Source organism: Schistocerca serialis, chromosome 2 (genome assembly GCF_023864345.2).
Source record: "Schistocerca serialis cubense isolate TAMUIC-IGC-003099 chromosome 2, iqSchSeri2.2, whole genome shotgun sequence".
NCBI classification, from domain to species: Eukaryota; Metazoa; Arthropoda; class Insecta; order Orthoptera; family Acrididae; genus Schistocerca; species Schistocerca serialis.
The window spans coordinates 785958743-785972957 of record NC_064639.1 but is presented as its reverse complement, the minus strand read 5'-3'; the positions used below and the strand labels follow the sequence as shown (position 1 = coordinate 785972957).

General features: G+C 41.9%; 1 protein-coding gene across 5 annotated transcripts in view; it reads left to right on the top strand.

The window, feature by feature from the left end:
• The window catches only part of LOC126458007 (prominin-like protein), a 517920-nt gene that overhangs the window by 431248 nt on the left and 72457 nt on the right, over positions 1-14215 (top strand). For 4 of the 5 annotated variants that reach the window (XR_007585562.1, XM_050094784.1, XM_050094782.1 and 1 more), the window contains one exon: positions 8020-8070. The exons of the other annotated variant lie outside the window; for it this stretch is intronic. Coding sequence is in view for 3 of the 4 variants with exons in the window: in XM_050094784.1 (XP_049950741.1) it covers positions 8020-8070 (51 nt within the window). In the remaining variant the exon portion in view is untranslated. The remainder of the gene's footprint in view (positions 1-8019; positions 8071-14215) is intronic. 5 annotated transcript variants of the gene reach the window in all.

Genomic DNA, 14215 nt, shown 5'->3' with positions numbered 1-14215 from the left:
AAAGACTGCAGTAATTTGAATTTGCATCAACATGTAGCTGTGAAGAGATATGTTCCCCAGTGGCAGTTGCTGTAAGCATATGCAGAGAAATGTAAACAATGAGCCAGAAAAATAGAAGACTACAGCTGCCCCCTTGATGGTGGGGGGCACTTCCCTCCCTGTTGCTCCTGCACCACCTATTTCAGGAGCAACGCCCCCACTTCTAAGCTGGAGAAGCATAAGTCTTCTTTGGCTTCTCTCACTAGGAAGAGGTCCCTTGGATCACTCGCTTCCCAGGTTTCTGCTAGTGGGAAAGATGACACCTGCCAGTGGCAGCAGAGGCCAAAAGCAGCTGGTTGCAAGCCTTCATGCTCATCTTCAGTCCTGGAGACTGAATCAGTGAAGTCCTCCCAGGCAGGGAAACACAAGGAACAGCAATAGAAATCCAAAAAGAAGGTCTCCAAGACCAAGGGAATTGCGGTGGCACCCATACCACTGCTATCTCCAAGTTCTGCGTCTGTGGATGAGGTGGAGATTCTGGTGTCTGCTGATGACCTAGATCTTGCCGGACCCTCAGACAAAATGGATATAGACTGCTCAGGCAAAACGTCGGTGGCAGTATGTGACCCTGAGGCGTAATCAGCCTCATTGAATGTTCCATGCCTTCCCACTCTCATGATGACGTCATCCTCCAGTGGAATTGCGGCAGTTTTTTCCACCGCCTGGCTGAGCTATGGTAACCGTTTAGCTTTACACCTGCTATCTGCACTGCGCTCCAGGAAACCTGGTTCCCTGCAATGTGGACCCCTGCCCCCTGCCATCTGCGCCTATAAGTGATATTACAGGAACCGTAGCGACTATAATTGAGTGTCAGGTGGAGTTTGCATTTGTGTCATAAACTCAGTCTTTAGTGACACTGTGCCCCTTCAAACACCTCTTGAAGCTGTGGCTATCAGAATAAGGACGAAACAGGAAATAACTGTCTGCAATATATATCTTCCTCCAGATGGTGCAGTACCCCTGAATGTCTTAGCTGCACTGATTGATCAATTCCTAAACCTTTCCTACTTTTGGGAGATTTTAATGCCCGTAACCCCATGTTGGTGCTTAGTGGGCTTACTGGCTGAGGCAGAGATGTTGAAACTTTACTGTCTCAGTACGACCTCTGCCTCTTAATACGGGGGCCGCCACACATTTCAGTGTGGCTCGAGTTAGTTACTCAGCCATTGATTTATCAATTTGCAGCCCAGGACTTCTCCCATCTATCCATTGGAGAGCACGTGATGACCTGTGTGGTAGTGACCACTTCCCCATCTTCCTGTCACAGCCCCAGCATCAAGCCCACGGACGCCTGCCCAGATGGGCTTTAAACAAGGTGGACTGGGAAACTTTCACCTCTGCTGTCACTGTTGAATCTCCCCCGCACAGGAACATCGTTGTGATGGTTGACCAGGTGACTGCAACAATCATTTCTGTGGCAGAAAACACGATCCCTCGCTCTCTGAGGTGCCCTTGGTGAAAGACAGTCCCTTGGTGGTCACCGGAAGTCCTGAAGCAATAAAGGGGCATTGGCCAGCTCTACAGCAGCATAAGGGGCACCCTTCCCTAGAGCACCTCATAGCCTTTAAACAGGTCTGTGCTTGCGTTCGCCAACTTAACAAACGATGGAAGCAGGAGTGTTGGGAGAGATACGTCTCGACCATTGGGTGCCATACGTTACCTTCCCAAGTCTGGGCAAAGATCAAACGTGTTTTCGGGTACCAGTCCCCAACAGGTGTTCCCGGTGTTAACATAAATGGCATGTTATCTACTGACACAAACACGATTTCCAAGCACTTCGCTGAGCACTATGTTTGACCCTGTGCATCGGAGAACTACCGCCCCCCCCTCCCCCCCCCCCCCCCCCCCCCCCCCCCCCCCAAGCCTTTTGCACACTCTAACAGCAGCCGGAAGGGAATGTCCCCTCGTTTACTACATGCCACAGTGAAGCCTATAACGCCCCATTTACAGAGTGGGAGCTCCTCAGTGCTCTTGCACATTGCCCCGACACAGCTCCTGGACCAGATCAGATCCAGAGTCAGATGATTAAACATCTCTTATCTGACTACAAGCGACATCTCCTCGTCATCTTCAACTGGATCTGGTGCGATGGCGACATTCCATTGCAATGGCGGGAGAGCACCATCATTCAAGTGCTCAAACCTGGTAAAAACCAAATGATGTGGATAGCTTTCAGCCCATCAGCCTCACCAACGTTATTTCCCGGCGATTTTGTGACATCTCGTTGAATCGGGTGTACTGCCAGTGGTCTGCGTTTTTCTAACAAAATATTTCAATGTTGTACCTCAGCGTCTTCATCAGGTGCTTCCTGTGACAGGAGGCACCTGATGAAAATGCCGAGGTACGACGTCAAAATGTTGCATTAGAAAAATGCAGACCACCAGCAGTACACCTGATTCAACAAGATCTCACCAATGCTCTTTGTAAGCTGTGTGTCGGCAGTTGGGTTGGGCCCTGGAGTCACGTGGCCTACTGGCTCCATGTCAGGGCGGCTTCCCCCAGGGTCGTTCTACCACTGATAATCTTGTGTCCCTAGTGTCTGCCATCCAAACAGCCTTCTCCAGACGCCAGCACCTGGTTGCCATCTTTTTTTATTTACAAAAAAGCATATGGCATGACCTGGCAACATCATATCCTTGCCACATTATACGAGTGGGGTGTCTGCGGCCCACTCCCAATTTTTATCCAGAATTTCCTGTCGCTTCACGCTTTCCGTGTTCAAGTTGGTGGCCTCCCCCCCATAGTTCCCCCATATCCAGGAGAATGGGGTCCCACTGGGCTCTGTATCGAGTGAATCTCTATTTTTAGTGGCCATTAATGGTCTAGCAGCAGCTGTAAGGCCATCTGTCTCACCTTCTCTGTATGCAGATGACTTATGCATTTCATACTGCTCCACCATTACTAGGGTTGCTGAGCGGCACCTCCAGGGAGTCATCCACAAGGTGCGGTTTCCAGTTTTCTGCCACAAAGTCGTGTGTTATGCACTTCTGTCGGCGTCGTACCATTCATCCAAAACCAGAACTTTACCTTAATGGCGATCCACTCACTGTAGTTCAGACATATCGATTCTTAGGACTGGTTTCCGACACCCGATTGACTTGGCTACCTCACCTGCATCAGCTTAAGTGGAAGTGCTGGCAGCACCTCAGTACCCTCCGCTGCCTGAGCAACACCAACTGGGGTGCAGATCGCTCTACGCTGCTGCAGCTCTACAGGGTCCTTGTTCAATCCTGCCTTGACTATGCGAGTCTTGTTTATGGTTCAGCTGCGCCCTCAATATTGCGTTTACTTGACCCAGTGCACCACTGTGACATTTGGCTAGCGACAGGAGCTTTTAGGACGAGTCCGGTGACCAGCATTCTTGTGGAAGCTGGAGTGCCTCCATTGCAGGTTAGGCATGCACAACTGCTGCCCAGTTATGAAGCACACGTTCGTAGTTCTCCTGCACATCTGAATCACTGTCTCCTTTACTCATCCATGGCGTTTCATCTCCCTCATCAGTGGCCCAGGTCAGGGCTTCCAATTGCAGTTCATGTCCGATCCTTTCTTTCTGAACTGGAGTCCTTGCGTTTACCACCTATACTTGAGGTCCATTCACATACACCTCCATGGTGTACACCTAGGCCGCAGCTTTGCCTGGACCTTTCACATGGCGCTAAGGACTCAGTTAACCCTGCGGCTCTCCGCTGCCACTTTCTCTTGATTCTTGACAAGTACAGAGGCCACGAAGTGGTTTACACTGATGGCTCGAGGGCTGTTGCTCACGTCGGCTTTGCGTATGTCCATGGAGGACATATTGAACAGCGTTCCTTGCTCAGTGGGTGCAGTGTATTCACTGCAGAACTGGTGGCCATATCTCGTGCACTTCTTCAGTATATCCGTTCATGCCTCAGGGAATCGTTTATCCTGTGTACTTACTCCTTGAGCAGCCTACAAGCAATCGACCAGTGCTACCCTCACCATCCTTTGGTAGTGTCCACCCAGGAGTCCATCTATGCCCTGGAATGGTCCCGTCGTTCAGTGGTGTTTGTGTGGACCCCAGGATACTTCAGCATCCCAGACAACGAACTTGCTGACAGGCTGGCCAAACAGGCTATGCAGGAATCGCTTCTGGAGATGGACATCTCTGAACCTGACCTGCTTTCTGACCTACACCGTAGGATTTTTAGGCTTTGAGAGATGGAACGGCATAACAGTACACACAACAAACTGCTTGTCATTAAGGTGACTAAAATTGTGTGGAAGTTTTCCATGCGGGCCTCTTGCAGGGAATCAGGTGTCCTCTGCTGGTTCCGCATTGGCCATGCTTGGGCAATCGATGGTTACCTCTCGCGCCATGAAGACCCGACTCAGTGTAGGTGCGGCGCCCAGTTGACAGTGGCCCATATTCTGGTGCACTGTCCCACTTTGACTGCCCAGCAATGGAATCTTGGGTTACTGGACTTGTCGCCGCTCATTTTATCTGACAATGCCTCATTGGCTAATTTAGTTCTATGTTTTATTTGTGAGGCTGGGTTTTATCATCTGATCTACGTTTTAGCACATGTACTTTGTCCCTCTGTGTCCTCCACCCTAGTGGTTTTAGGGTGGAGGTTTTAATGTGTTGCAGAGTGGCCGGCTTCTCCTTTTTATTCTCATGGTCGGCCAGCCACTGTAATCTGCTTTCTTGTGTACTCTCTTCAGTTTCTAGTATCTCTCTGTCGCTTTCTTGTCCTCCTTTGTTCCTTTTGGTACTCATTGCCTTTCCTTCATTCTTGTGGTTTTCCCTTTCTTTCCATTTTGTATTATATGTCTATCCTGTTTTATTCTCACACTTGTAGCCTTGTTTTATTAGGAACAAGGGACAGATGACTTCGTAGTTTGGTCCCTTCCCCCTCTTTTAAACCAACCAACCAACTCTAAATTCCAGTGTTCCGTTTTTTGTAACACACAGCTGAAACCCAGCATCACAGATGGCGCTCCCAAAAAACAGGCAGGCAGACGTGCGTCAGGTCTTTGAAAGTACGTAATGTGACGGGCCACCAGTCTGCACCGCTCCTTCAAATTGCTGGTTTCAAATTTTCACACATAAGGACTGTGTACATTGCATTGTTCACATTTTGAGCTCTTGGCATGCAGTGTTCAAGAATTGCTCCCTTATGGTCCCAAAACAAGTTAACATTACCTTTCTAGCACTTCTTTCAGTTAACATCCTGGGTTTTGGAGATGAAGAATGTCACCAGTCCAAGCCTGGTTTCATTCAGGTTCATAAAAATGCACCCAACTCTCATCTCACATTACATTACAGTACAGTGAAGAAATGCCTCCCCTTCAGTCTCATGCTGTCACAACACGTCCCTGCACACTCCATGTGCCTTTCTTTCATTTTTGATGTCAGATGTTTTGTAATCCACCTCAGATACACTTTCTTGAGCATCAGTACGTCACGAACAATATGGTAGGTGATCTGACACTAATTTTCAGTGTTGCTGCAATATCACTCAATCTGATACACTTGTTTTCTTGTATCAACTCATCAACTCTCGCAATGGTGTTCTCGGTGACTGTGCAGTCAGTGCGTCCTAGGCGTGGTGAATCTTTAACACTTGTTACCTCATTTGCATTTATCTGCCCACTCCTTCACTTGCGTTTAACTCAAATGACTATCAGCATATTGCCCTACCATCTGATGCTGAATTCCAAGTGGTTTCAACCCTTCAGCTAACGGAAATCTAATGACACTCTGCTGTTCTAGATTGGTGCAAACCGATAAGGGTGCCACCATCTTGTTTCACAGATCCCCAGCATCCAATTCGGGAGGCAGGCGTGCTAACTCCATCTGATAATAGTTCTAGGACACCACCAAAAAATAACAAAGAAGCACAAACATTGCCAAAGTTTTATATTTTTTATACAACTTTTCCATTTTCTTATTGAATTGACGTATTTCGCCTGCCAGAACATCTGCTTCCATATTTTAGTTTTTCCTGTGATTTTTCACTTTTCTTAATGTCTCAATTATTGTGTGTGTGTGTGTGTGTGTGTGTGTGTGTGTGTGTGTGTGTGTGTGTGTGTCCTACATATTTTAATGAAAACATTAGTTTTCTCAGTCAGTTTGTTTTTGTTAATTTGTTCCTTTTTGCTACATCACTTTTCTATAATAACTTTGCTTTAACCAATTTGCATAAACTATTTCTTATAATTTGAAACTACCATCTTTTTCCTTAACTTTTCATTTTAACTACTGCAGTGCAGTATTTTTTCCACCATTAAAAAGGTTATACAGGATGTTTCAGAAATGTTGGTCAGTATTCAGGGATATGGTGGCAATGATCATTTGAAACACAAGAGTCAAGTAAAACTGGGCTCCAAAACACATACCTTAAGAGCTATGAGCAGTTCTTGATCTTCGATACTGTGAAACAAATTCATTAGAAGAGTTGTGTTTCAAAGTGCTGAAGATGAAAAAGTGCTCATAGCCCTTAAGGTACGTATTTTAGAGCTCATGTTTACCGAACATTTTTTCTTGTTTTGTTCCATACTACCACTTCGCAAAATATGAAAGGCAAGGAGCTTGCAGTAGATGAGATTTGTTTCACAGTATCGAAGATCAAGAAATGCTCGTAACTCTTGAAGTATACGTTGTTTTCTTGACTTTTGTTTTGCATGGTCATTCCCGTCATATCCCTGAATATTGCCCATCACTTCTGAAACAACCTTTACACTTTCTTTCTAGTGTTTTTATTTAAATTGTAGTTTTCACTTGTTTTGAACGGCCCGTTTAAATTTCTTGCTATTCTTCATTAAGTTACCTTAACATCTGAGAGAATTTAATTTGGTTTGCATATTTTATCATACCTGAAACTGGTATTAACATTTAGGTAATTGAGAAGTCTGCCTGGCTTTTTCCGGGAGTGAGGTGGAGGTAAAAGTAAATGAAGTGTAGATACAGAGCATTATATTCTATATTATTTTTTCTTAAACAAAAGGGGGGAAAAGGGTTAGACTTGGCGTTAGAGTAGCAGAATGGAAAGTCATACTGAATTGCTGCAAGTTGAACTCGTAGGACGTGAGTGAAATAAGAAATAAAAATTGAAATAAAATGGAATATACAACAAATGAAAAATAATTACTGGGATAGAATTCAAGTATTGCTTGATGGTAGATAGTTGAAATGCTATACAATAAAGAACTAAATGATAAGAGAATAGTGTTCTAGATATAGTGTCAAAGCAAATGTAATTAAAAAATGAGTGTTACCGAGCATAGAGAAATTGTGAGATCATAACAAAGAAACTAAGTGTTTGTGATACATAATTTCTTAGAGTGCTGTGTGCTGCCACTGTATGCAGTGGCTTGTGTTGCTTGTTTTCTTACTGAGAGCTTTCTCACTAGACAATTAAAGTAGAATGCCAAACAGTGTTGTGCATGGTTTTTCATCTTGTATGCTTACAGGTGACTCTTACAGACCTGTTTTTCCTTTTTCACTGTGAAGGAATGCCAAATCAAAAACCTTTTCATTATCTGTATGATTTCCATTTACCAGTCTTTTGATCATTTGTTAAATGCCTGTGTTTTTGTGCCAACTGTGTCAGTTGCTTGTGTAACTTTGTTTTAGCAGCCATTATACTTCAAAAAGTTCGACATTTTCGTTTTTTTTAAGTCATCAAATTACATCTCTTAGTGTTTTATTCATAGTACAAATGTGAAAGGGGCACACTACTTATTAATGAATAACTTGACATTTAATGAATTTTTATGTGTCAGTGTTAACAATCCTTATAGCAAGTAGTAGCAGTAGTAGTAGTAGTAGTAGTAGTAGTAGTAGTAGTTGTTGTTGTTGTTGTTGTTGTTGTTGTTACTGTTTGTGATGATGATTGTGTACAGCTCTTTTTTTGCAATTTGTTTCCCCCATATTACAACTTAAAAGTGATCTGTGCATGGAGTGCAATTGCTGTATCCAAATAACAGCATGTGTCTTACTGTTTGTTTCCTTTACAGTGAGTACTTATACGATGCATATGCTGATCGGGATAATATTCCACTCGCCAAGTAAGTTCTTAATACCTCTGTTTCTTTCTCTCCTGTCTGACCCAGTTTTTGTTGGAATGGTTCTCTTGCTATAGGGACTGTTCAGTAGAATACAGTTATTGCTGATGCATTGAAAAGAAATTATTTATGTTGTAACATGTTCTCAATTCATACTTAGTGATGTAAGCTGTCAGTTTACAATATGTATCTCAGTATAGTAATGTTTTTTATAACTTGTAGCCCAACAAAGCAAATTGTGTGACTGGTGATGAGGCAACACTGTCATGTTTTGCTTAGAGGTGATAGAAAGGGAACTGTCTTGTCACAAATTAACTATGGAGCAATAACTATAACCTTCAATATTCTGTGTTATCCTTAATCATGGAAAAGGAATGTGTACGTGTAAGGGACAAAGAAACGAAGAAATAATTTTTAATGCATTATGAGAAACAAATGTCATATGCAAAAATGCTAAAATAAATATTTTATTTATTGAACTATATCAGCCTTACCTTTAGATGTAACGTAATCTCTTTGTAGTCAGTGGCAGAAAGTATTCTGTTGGTAACATACAAAGTTTCTATGTCATTGGAGCTTTCTTCACTATTTTCAAGTTACATTCTTATTTTGTCACACACAGCTATCTCGTTAACTTAAACTAAGTTTTATTGTCTGGTATTAATTTTCCCCTTGTCAGAAAAGTTCCAGAGCAGGTATTTTTTCTGAGTTTGCAATACTAAAAAGGAACAAATATTGTTTTCATGTTACCTGGTATGTGTGCCTGCTTGAAATGGCCTTGGCCATGTGTCTGTGCAAACTTAGTAGGTGGCAGGGCTGTGCTTAGAAACACACTGTTTGGGTTTTTGGCACATTACTTATGGTGACGCAGTGGATGCTGATTGTGAGCAAAGAGTGAACATTAAGTTCTGCATTAAGCTCAGAAAAAGCCATAGTGGACCATGGAAAATGATGAAGCAAGCATATGCGGGTGAGGCACTTTCAACAAGTTGCGTTTTTGAGTGGCACAAAAGGTTTCGTGAAGGTAGAGATTCAGTGCAGGACGATCCCCAAGCTGGTTGCCCATCTACAGCACATACCAGTGCAAACATGGTGTGTGTAAGGCAGTTATTGCAAGAAGACTGTCGTGCAACTGTGAATGTGATACCAGAAGAACTTAATTGGAATTGTGATGTGTGTCATAAGATTTTACGTGAAGATTTAGGGAAACAGAAATTTAATGCAAAACTTTTCCCCCACACATGGACAGGCAGAAAGAGGAAAGACGAAGAATTCCTACTCAACTACTGGATAGAGCCAGATGTGATTCCACATTTCTGTCAGGGGTTATTGTGGGGGGAGTGGAAATTGGTGTTACCAGTATTACCCTCACATGAAGTGTTGAAGTGTTGAATGACAGGATCCTCCTGGATTACCAGGCGCGAAAAAATTCAATCCACCACCTTTGAGAACAAAGACAATATTAATTGCATTATAGTAAAAGATTAGTTCACCATGAGCATGTTCCTCCAGATCAAACTGAACCAAACTCTTTACATCGAAGTTTTGAAATGTTTGTGACAAGCAATTCGACATCACCAACCCATTTGCACCATTATCAGGAGTGGTTCTTAGTGCATGACAGTGCAAGGACCCATAGTGCTTTATCTGTTACCAAGTATCTGGCTAGATGTTTCTCCGGACCTCTAGCCTTGTGATTTTTTTCCTTGTTTCCTTGAGTGAGAAGGCAACTGGGATGAAAGTGTTATCAAGATACCGCAGACATCCAAAGAGCTGTGACAAATGAGCTTACAAGCATCATTGTCTACATCTGCATGTACATGGATACTCTGCAAATCACACTTTAGTGCCCAGCAGAGGGTTCATCGAACCACCTACACAATAAAGTCTCTAACAGCTCACAGAAGAAACAAACACCCATATCTTTCTGTGTGAGGTCTGATTTCCTGTATTTTATTATGATGATCGTTATACCCTATGTAGGTTAGCGTCAATAAAATATTTTTGCATTTGAAGGAGAAAGATCGTGATCGAAATTTCGTGACATTATCCCACTGCAATGAAAAATTCCTTTGTTTTAATGAAACAATGGAACATCCAGGATGGAATTACTTTGTTTTACTGATGTACACCCCAAATCCTGCATCATATCAGTGACACTTTCTGCCCTATTTCTCCATAATAAAAATGTGCTGCTTTTCTTCAACCTTTCTTGATATACTCTGTTAATCCTACCTGATAAGGAGGCAGTCTCTTTAGTAGACCTGTTGCACCTTCTAAGTGCTCTACCAAAGAGTCTCTCTGGTTTGCCTCCCCCCACAACATTTTCCATGTGTTTTTCCAATTTAAGTTGTTCATAATTGTAGATCCTAGGTATTTAGTTCAATTTATGGCCTTTGGATTTGTCAGATTTATTGTGCAACAGAAGTTTAATGGATTTCTTTTAGCGCTCATGTGGATGACTTCATGCTTTTCATTATTTAGTGTCAGTTGCCAATTTTCACACCACACAGATATCTTTTCTAAAACATTTTGCGCTTTATTTTGATCTTCTGATAACTTTACTAGATTATAAACAACAGCATCATCTGCAAACAATCCAAGACAGCTGCTCAGATTGTCTCCTATTCATTTATGCAGAACAGGAACAGCAGAGGGCCTACAATAGTACGTTGGGGAATTCCAGAAATCACCTCTGATTTACTCGATGACTTTCTGTCAGTTACTGAGAAAAGTGACACTTCTGACAGGAACTGAAACAATATTCCATAAGTATGCACTTTGTCTACAAGTCACTTGTGAGGTACAGTGTCAAAAGCCTTCTGGAAATCTAAAAATACGCACTCAATTTAAATCCCTGGTCACTAGCAATCAACACTTCATATGAGTAAAGAGCTAGTTGTGTTTCAGAAGAACAATGTTTTCTAAATATGTGTTGACTGTATGTCAGTTTACTGTTCTCATTGGGTTAATTCATAATACATGTTCCAGAATCCTGCTGCATTTTGACGTCAATGATATGGGCCTCTCTTGAAGTATACAGATATTGCATCAGCATACTCTGAAAGGAACGTAATTGGGATACAGTCTGGACTGGAAGACTCGTTCTTATAAAGTGATTTAAGTTGCTTCACTATTCCAAGGATATCTACTTTTAAGTTACTCGTGCTCTTGATTCATATTCTGTAATATTTACTTCATCTTATTTGGTGAAGGAATTTGAGGAGACTGTGTTTAGTAACTCCGCTTAGGCAGCACTCTCATTGATCCATTGACCTTGCAGAGAAGGCATTAATTGTTTTTTGCTGCTAGCATACTTTACGTACGACCAGAATCTCTTTGCATTTTCTGCCAGGTTTTGAAGTCAGTGCTAAATTTCAGGCTTCTGTAAAAGATTGCCAATCTTGGAGATTTTGCATTTATTTAAATTTGGCGTTCTTTTTTCTTTGGTTCTGCAACAGTGTTCTGATCCGTTTTGTGTACTAAGGGGTATCAATTCCATTGTTTGTTAATTTATTTTGATAAATCTCTCGGTTGCTTCCAATATAATTCTTTGAATTGGAGCCATATCTGCTCTACACTTACCGGTACATTGTCAATTTGGAAGGAGTTGAAAATTGACATGCTTGCTTCCAAGACCTCCATAAATATCGGCAACTGTGTATAGATAGCTGAGGGAACTAGTTTGATGTGAGCTACAATCATTATTTGATAAGTGGAAATTTTCTGTTGAAGGGAGTATTAGAGAGTATCATTTCTGTTTCCAGGCACTCCCATCTTGTCATACAAATAATATTCCTGGTCAATCGTTTTTGCATTGCAGTACTTTGATAGTATTGTGCAGATTTACTTGTATTTGGAGAGAATTTGCTTTACATTTTTCCAAGCTTCGGAACATTAAAGAGCTATTCACTTTAACAGCTCATGTGCTGCTTTACTCACCTGGAAGTCATCATCACAACTAACACCGGCTCGCATATTCTTCTGTTTGTTGCATACAGTTCAAAATATCAGCACAAGTGACTCTCTGTACCAACACTTAGTTGAAAAATGAGTAGTTGTTGCCTCAATCGCACACTTAGCTTTGAAAGGTCACTACTCAATTTTAAGAAGTACATATTTATTTGTTAAGTAAGTGACATCTGAGCAGAAAGTACCTAATGTATGATGCTGTGAGATGCAGCAGTATGTTTTCAGGAAGTTGTTGTTCTGTGCCATTTTCAGAGAGAAATAAGTGTTAAAAAAAGGGGGGGAGGGACACCCCATCCAAGCAGGTCTTGAATGGCCAACAGTATCAACTGGCTGCCATGTCATCCTCAGCCCTGGGGCATCACAAGATGAGGATACAGAGGGCATGAAGTCAACACACCACTCTCTTGACTATTTTCAGTTTTCATAACCAGTACCACTACTGCTCAATAGTGTAGCTCCTCAATTGGCCTCACAAGGGCTGAGTGTTTCCCTCTTGCCAACAGCTCTTGGCAGACCTGGACCATGACCCATCCACACGCTAGCCAAGCCTGACAAAACTTTGATGAACTGTCTGGAACCAGTGTTACCACTGCAGCAAAGTTGTTGGCAACATGAGTATAAGTCTGTAAAAGTACTCACAAGCTAACAGTATGAAATATAAATATAAGGACTGTAGCCAAAGCCAGTGGTCTTCCATGAAAACCAGAAGCATCCGATAAAAGTTTTATGTAAGTGAGCTCCTTCATGAAACAGTTATTTAAATTTTTCTCCAAATATTATATAAACTGTCATATAATAATCAGTGATCAAGCTTGTTTCATTTACACATCATCAGCAGTAATTCTGTACCATAATAATATTACATGTTGGTACATCATTATCATTGGTGATGGTGGTGAGTTGTAAATAAGTGATGAGTAGAATGGCAAGAGATAAAAATTGTATCTGGTCAACAATTATTTCATTGTATGACAATTCTGATAATGTAGCTTTGTACAAGGTATCCAGAAACACCTGACTTTCTTGAAAATAAAATAACAACTCGGGGGAAATCATATAAAGATATATTCTCTTTTTTTGTAGAGAATTAGCATGTATTGCTTTGAAAATAACATTTGATAAGTGTCTACTATGCTGAATAACACATTCATGTAGTTTTTCTTGGAAGTGATAACATAACTCACTGAAACATGTCATTTGGAATCTCCCGAATGCAATCACGAATTCAATCTTTTTACTTGTTGATGCTGGTTGGGTTTTGCTCACAAATTTTATGTTTAAGTTAGCCCCAACAAAAATATTTAGGTGCTGTCAGGTCGGGTGAACAAGCAGGCCAATTGATGTCCCCAAAGCAAGAAATAATTCTGACTGGAAAAATTTTATTAAGGACTCCCATGGAAAGATGTGCAGTATGGGCTGTTGCTCTATTTTGGTGGAACCATGGGTGATGATGTGAACTGACTTCATGATGCAGAAATGTTTGCTATGTATCTCTGTAGTGCTCAGAATTTGCTTATACAGAATATCCCTAACTTTCAAAACAATATGGACCAATAGTGTGCTGAGAGGAAATAGTGCACCGCACTGTCACTGTTGCACTATGCGTAGGATGCCCCAGCAATTCAAACTGGGTTGTGCATTGCAGAATTGATAGTTCTGTTTGTTTACATACCCATACAAGTGGAAATGGGGCTCGTCTGACATCATTAACCTGTTCACAATGATCTCTTCATGTTACAGAAGCTCCAGGAACTTGTCTCATCATCTTGTCCCTTTCAGTAAGCTTGTGGACAACTCGGATCTTGTATGCATGTTTGTGAAGGTCTTTGTGCATGATATCGTGAATGCTGGAATCCACCAACCTAGGTGTGATAACTTGCCGCTGAGCTTGTCATTGAAGACTATGAAAGGTCACATCCCATACGTGATTTGCGTTTTCTGGATGACAATGCCCTGCAGGTTTGCTGTCCTTCATAGTTCTTTCTTGACACAGTCTCAATTCTCACAGCAGCAGAGTATTGCGACCAGGAGCAAAGCTACATCAAAAGTTGTCATGAAACTGTGATAGACATTGTCCTTGTAAACTGTTCTATCTCCTCAGTGCCGTGTTCCATAGACCAGTACTCCATCTTACCTAAACTCCAGACAAAAGTGCCCAATGTGGAGTGGAGTATTA